The following is a 6,316-nucleotide window of genomic DNA, read 5'->3' on the forward strand; positions in this document are numbered from 1 at the left end:
AAGTCTGATGCCTGCTCAAGGGCACATGGACTGTCCAGCAGCGGCTCCACAGCGGCAGTTCATGTCCGACAGGAATCGCTCGAAAGCCGACCATGACGAGCCACCGTTGCTCCAGGCCATGGCGGCGCCTTTCTGGTGAACAGACACTCGCTCCCGGAGTTCCCTGCCTGTCTGGGACTCCATCACAAGCCTAACCTTAGCCTCCAGCTCGTCGGTCCGGACCAGCCCCTGCTGCCACCCGACCATCTCCACCGCGATCCTCAGATCCTCCACCATGAGCACCTTGTTCATCCTGTGCTCCGCGTACAGCAGCCAGCCCAACATCGACACACCAGACATGATCCCCTCCAGCACCGAGTTCCACCCGCATGGCCCTGTGGTGGAGCATGTCCACTTGCGGTGCCCACCGCTTGACAACAAGCCCACAACCGTCGGTTTGCTCCACGAACCCCTCCGGCAGGAGCGCATGGAGGGCCAGGTCATCATAGTTGACACTCTTGGGGTCTCGTACCACCGACCTCTCCAGCCCGATGGCGATCTCCCTGATCTGCTCCTCCGAGTGGCTCACCTCAGCTATGCACCCGAAGCAGAGGAACATGAGGCTGCGGTTCAGTTGCCCGTCGAGCCACGCAAGGCAGCCGTGCCCCGACGCCTCTGCTCGCTCGCCGGTCTTCTGGACCAGAGACCTGACATAGTACAACGGAGGCAGCACCACGCCGGGCAGAAGATGTCGCGGGTACCTGATGTATCTTGCGACCAGGTGTGAGGTGTCCTAGCTAGTAGCTAGCTCTTCCTTCTTACGCTCTAGCTAGTAGCTTTATTGGTAATGCCCTTGTTAATCTACTCATTTGCTACGAAATTGCAATCATAAAGTTATTTGTTGTGCTGCATAGCATGGAAGAAATCTCTGTTATGAAGTTGCGACTTGCTTTTACTAGATTCCAAATAATCAAGGAATGACTTATTTACAAGCTGGAATAGTACTTGGTTTGACAAAAAATATGTTGCAAATAAAATCCTTTTTTATGCAATTACTAGAACTTCGTCATGAATCTTTCTGAAACTTTGAACAGTAATTTTTTTTCCATCTTAACGAATAGGCAGTGCTCCTAACATGTTTTCTGGAAAATATATATGAAATAACACCAATTTCTCATCTCTGAATGAATGGTTTGAAAATAAGCATTTATTATTTACATTGATCCCTGCATGCAGGTTGGGACTTTCAATTTCTGCAAACTGGGACTACCAGACATGAGGAAATGGTCACGTATACACTGGGCAACCCTCAACAAATATACCTTTAGCAGTGGGGCAAGAAGCCAGGGGGCATCCATCCAAGTCATTGCCCCACCAGTTCAAACTGATGTTCTCCAAACCTAGGCACAGGTAAATTAACACGGCCATGAATGCCAGGCCAGCATCTAGTGCACCTGAAAGCAGATAATTGTGCCGCTCCCACCAGTCACGTCGGTACCTATAGACCACATAGCCTGACAAAAACCCAACAAATATCCATGTGATGTAGTTGACCGCAGTGGCCGGTGGCATCTGGCCAGTGGAACCAATCAACACGGGCATGTTGATAAGCAAGATCCAGTTCTGGCCTGGGAATGCCTTGTGTGCAAACCAGACGAGGAGTGGGGCAATGGCTCCCCCCAAGAAGAACCAGTTCACCGCCGAGTAAGTTCCTAAGTCCCCAAATATTCTGCGTGGGCTAATAAGACCCCATATGACTGATGCGTCATAGAACACATGATCGCCAGGGCAGGTCCAAGGGCTGCCTGCTGGGAGGAGCTCGGTGTCGCAGATGTTGGGTATTGAGTCCATCAGCCACCATGCCGTTCCAAGGTACACAAACGCCGCAATCAGAGTTCCCACCACCTGCCATGTTTCAAGAAGTTGCTTAGTGACACAATACAACATGAGTACTTGTGCAGTAGAAATGGCAGAGCAACTATACGTGAAAAAGCTTACCTGAGCCATGAACATGGTCCTTGGGGGAATCTTCATGTAGTGCCCCAATTTGAAATCTTGCAGAAATGTCAGAGCTTGGCTCATGCTGATGTAGCCATATACCTTGAAGCACATATTTGCGACGGGCCGTCCAGGGTACAAGTACCCCATGATGTACTCTGTGATGATGTTCAATCCTGGAGTCTGCATAGAACGAAAGAATAAAATACAGGGAACTGGTGGTCTGAAGTTGTATGGCATGATATGCAATTTGTCAAATTGCGTACCTGGTTCGTAGTTGCTGTGATAATTCCGATTGGGAGGGTAAAGAAAAATGCAATGGCACATGCCAGAAGTACTCCCCACCAGGGCAGCTGGAGTTGCTCGATGTAGTATTCACAAGCAAATACAGTTACAGCAATATTAACAGTAAGGATGCAGATGAACCACCACTCGGGCACCTGCTTATATCTCCTCATAAGCTTCGTATGTACATCCACCCTCTTCTCTTTAAAAGCTGATTTGCTTAACTGCCAAATTTCACTGCACACAGTCACCATGGTCCTTAGCTGTTGCAGTTCTGTAATTCTGCGAAACTGACTGACTATTTTTTTTGCAGAATTTTACCTTCCGTGGAAGAGGAGGACATGGACGATCGTCGCAGTAAGGGATGCAAAACCAACACCATACGTGACTGCAAAGAAGGTGCTGAGGTACAGTGGACCATTCTTTTCATAGGCCTTCGTGTCAAAATGGAACTGGGAGTCCACGATGCTCGTGATGTTGTACTTCTGCCCAGTCTCGGTGAAGAGCCCATCCGAGAAGATGGGGAAGTTCCGCGCCTTGTAGAAGTTGAACCAGTACGCGATGGGCGTGATCACGTACATGATGATGAAGAATCCTGCGGCGACATTGGCGGTGGCGAACCAGGGGCTGGCGAGGGGGCTCCCGAGGTAGGAGGAGACGGAGGCCCAGTCAAGGCCGATGGAGCCGATGCCGAGACCGTAGAGGCCCGAGCCGAGCTGCTGGGCAAACACGGAGTTGGGGAAGACCCAACAGATCCAGGAGAGGGAGGTGAGCATCTGGAACAGGTAGCCCGGGAAGATGTAGTAGACGAAGCTGCAGACGAAGGCCACCAGGAAGAACTGGCTGCGCGTGAAGCCGCCTTTGCTCCGCACTTCCTTCTCGTGGAGCGCCCTGGTTGGAATTTCCAGGAGTGGTTTCAGAGAATGGTTCGAATCCGAATCCGCAGGTTTGTTGTGTTTTAGATTTTGGAGATGATACAAAGTCTATTTTGCTGCCATGCTCAGGAAAAAGAAAACTGGCTGATGGCTATTTTACGCTCTCTGAATCTTTGGTGTTTTTTTCCGCATGCTCGAACTGATTTCCATCTTATTCTTGTTTTGCGTGTTAATTAGCTCGCCGCCTTTCCCTGAGAGAGACAAATGGAATGGAATTTCTCTCCGTTTTGTACATGCTATCTTACGGAAGAGAAAGACATTTGTGCATGATCATTCCTTTCCTGCCATCCTGCGGTGCATGTCGATTAGCTCAGTGTCTTTCCCCTTGGGACTGACACAGGAGATGAAATTCCTCTCCTATTTTGTTTGTACTACTCCCTCCGTCCCAAAATAATACACTTATTTTGGGACGGAGGGAGTACATTTTTATGTTGATGAAAGGAAGATATCAATGTTATATGATCATTAGCCGCCTCATCAGCCAGCAAGTTATTTCAGAGTTAAAATGTGTAAGTTGGTTGCCTCTATGGAGGGCTGTTATTCTACTGCCATGTTGAGAGATTAAAAGTGGTTGGATTATAACTGAAGCCAGCCAGCCGCTGGAAAGCTGCAGATCCAGCTTGGTGAAATGATGTGGTTTCTCCTCCTCCGCTGTTATTCTACTGCCATTGTCTCATCAGCCTCAGAGTTCAAATGTGTATTGCCTCTATGGAGGGTTGTTATTCTACTGCCATATTGAGGGATTAATAAAACTGGTTGGATATAACTGAAGCCAGCTGCTGGAAGGCTGCAGATCCAGCTTGGTCAAATGATATGGTTTCTTTTCATCGATTTTCTTTCCGTCATTTCTTCGGATTCTGCTCGAGGGTCCTGTCATATATTAATGCCCCTCATATCTTTTCATTGATTTCATTTTGTCAATGAGAGGCAGACGAGCCAACAATTTCATGGTATAGTTTGATTCAAGCCAAGGCCAGATCTGACGTGCCATGACACATGGCAGATTGACAGATAGCCAACCAGCTACTGGTCTTGCTCAAACATCCAAGGAAAATGAAGGTGGCCTATGACAAAAATTAACTTGTTTGCAATTATCTTATTAATGAGTAGGCGGAGCTTGAAAAAAAAAACCAACCTGTTTGTCAGCTTGGTCAAACGAACTTGATCTCACTATCTCAGTTAACTTATTTTTTGTGTTGGCTGCTAGCTGGTCCTGTCATCATCAGTGCTACTCATTTCTTTTCATCTATTTCATTTTCTTACCTAGAGGCAGACCGGCCAACAATTTTTTGTAGCCCTTGATTTCATGATGATCTGGTTTGTTGCAAGCCAAGGCCAGATCTGACGTGTCATGATCCATGCCCGGTAGCTGCCCAGCTACTGCTCTTGCTCAAACAAACCAAAAGTCCTAGTTATAAGCATACATAGTTAACACGCATTGCTGATCACAAGCAGTAGCCAGCACGTCATGAAACATACGTTTTTTTAAATAAAATAAATAAAGAAATTGTAAATAATCATGGCTTGTGATTAAGTTGAAGCATCAACCAGTCAACCCTCTCACAAGCACAAGATGAGACTGTTAATTAAGTGATTAATAAGATGTGTAATAATGCAAGTAGTAATAAGTAATGAGTAGTGGTTGCAAGCAACTACGTACTGTAGTAATCATGTTGGGAAGAAGCGTGCGCGTGTACGTACCTGAAGAGGGAGACCTGCACGAGGTTGGACGGCCACCACATGGCCGCCGGCTCCACGAGGTACCGCCGGAAGATCCCCGCCCACCCGAACCCGAGCACCTGCGTGGTGAGCACCACGAGGAGGGAGACGAGGAAGGTGAGGTTCTTGCCGTAGAAGACGCGGACGGCGGTGACGACGTGGATGGCGTATACGGTGCCGGCGCCGGCGTTGGCGAAGATGGTGATCAGCACGTGCTCCTTCACGTTGAACGGCCCCGGGTTGAGGGTGAACTCGTAGCGCGTGCCGCGGAAGAAGGCCCGCTCGGGGAGCGCCGCGGCCATGAGGCGGCCGAGCGGCACGACGGCGATCTGCGCCGAGATGGCGGTGATGGTGAGCGGCTCCTTGCGGTACCAGAAGAACTGGTTGAGGAAGGAGAGCACGGCGCAGGACGCCATGCCGAGGACCCACATCCGGAAGGTGAGCACCGGGGTGTCCGGGTCGTCGCCCACGGGGACCGTCAGCGCCACCTGTTCGATCGGCGAGTTCTCCTCCTCCTCGTCGTCATCGGGCTCCGGCGAGCTCCGCGACGTCGACGGCACTGCATGGAGAGGACAGACCGGTTAAACGGCCAGCAGCAGGAGCCGGAGCAGAGGTGTACCGTGAACGTGTGCGTCGAAGCAGAGACAGCGAGCTTACGGAGCGGGGAGGTGATGCCGTCGCCATGGCCACGGTGCCGGAGCTGCCCCTCCTCCTCTTCTTCTCGGTGAGGTTGGGAGGAGGAAGCCATGGCCGGATAGCTCTAGCCGAGCTAGCGTACTACGGACTACCTCCCTGGTCCTGGCTGTCGCTCTTGGGTCCTCTACCTCCTCCTCTTCTCCTCCAGCCGTCACCACATCGGGCTTAATTGCTCCTCGTTTTTGTGTGAAAGGGACGGCTGTACTAGAAATATCGATCGATCAATGGCAGTGTCGTGGACATTTTACTACAGTATTAGCCGGAAGTTGGAACGACGACGAGATCTGAAACGCGATGCATGCATCGACATGATCCGTCCATTTAGTCAACTACTACTCCAGAGCAAGTATCACTGGCCACGTTGGACTTGCTTGTGTACTCACAGGAGGGAGCCATCGTATCACTGGCCACGTTTCCGGCCAGGTTCATCATCACTGAAACCATCAGGAGGACGCCATGCCCAGCACCCACACCCTAGCTAGATCACTGATCAGATAGATAAGAATGGCGCACAAGTTACCCTGCTGCTTGTTGTCGCATAATCCCAGCTTGCTCAGCCCCTCAGTTCCCAACGACGCCCGCCAGCGCTGATTATCCTCTAATAATCCCAGCTTGCTCAGCCCCGCAGTTGGTAGGGGCGATCCTTTTCCTTTTGGGAAGAATGAGCGATCTTATATTAGCGATTTTTCCTTTTATTGCCAGAT

At 50.2% G+C, this 6,316-nt stretch overlaps 1 protein-coding gene across 1 annotated transcript; it reads right to left on the reverse strand.

Annotated features, from left to right (window-relative positions):
- LOC123148817 (oligopeptide transporter 7) lies at positions 1-5,908 on the reverse strand. Its single transcript, XM_044568310.1, has 8 exons — positions 5,574-5,908; positions 4,899-5,475; positions 2,584-3,153; positions 2,244-2,499; positions 1,978-2,160; positions 1,302-1,884; positions 333-573; positions 1-292 (listed from the first exon to the last, which is right to left on the reverse strand). Exons 1-8 carry the CDS (start codon positions 5,662-5,664, stop codon positions 16-18), a joined length of 2,778 nt encoding a protein of 925 aa, XP_044424245.1. The 5' UTR covers positions 5,665-5,908; the 3' UTR covers positions 1-15.
- Between the last annotated feature and the right edge of the window lie 408 nt (positions 5,909-6,316).

This window comes from Triticum aestivum, chromosome 7A, assembly GCF_018294505.1.
Source record: "Triticum aestivum cultivar Chinese Spring chromosome 7A, IWGSC CS RefSeq v2.1, whole genome shotgun sequence".
In the NCBI taxonomy this organism is placed as follows: Eukaryota; Viridiplantae; Streptophyta; class Magnoliopsida; order Poales; family Poaceae; genus Triticum; species Triticum aestivum.

Coding starts and splice junctions, on each gene's coding strand:
- LOC123148817 (XM_044568310.1), bottom strand. CDS start 5,664: ATGGCTTCCTCCTCCCAACCTCACCGAGAAGAAGAGGAGGAGGGGCAG. Junction 5,476..5,573: donor CGGCATCACCTCCCCGCTCC/GTAAGCTCGCTG, acceptor CTCTCCATGCAG/TGCCGTCGACGTCGCGGAGC. Junction 574..1,301: donor TTCTTGCCCCACTGCTAAAG/GTATATTTGTTG, acceptor TCGGGTGCATAG/CTGAGGTGAGCCACTCGGAG.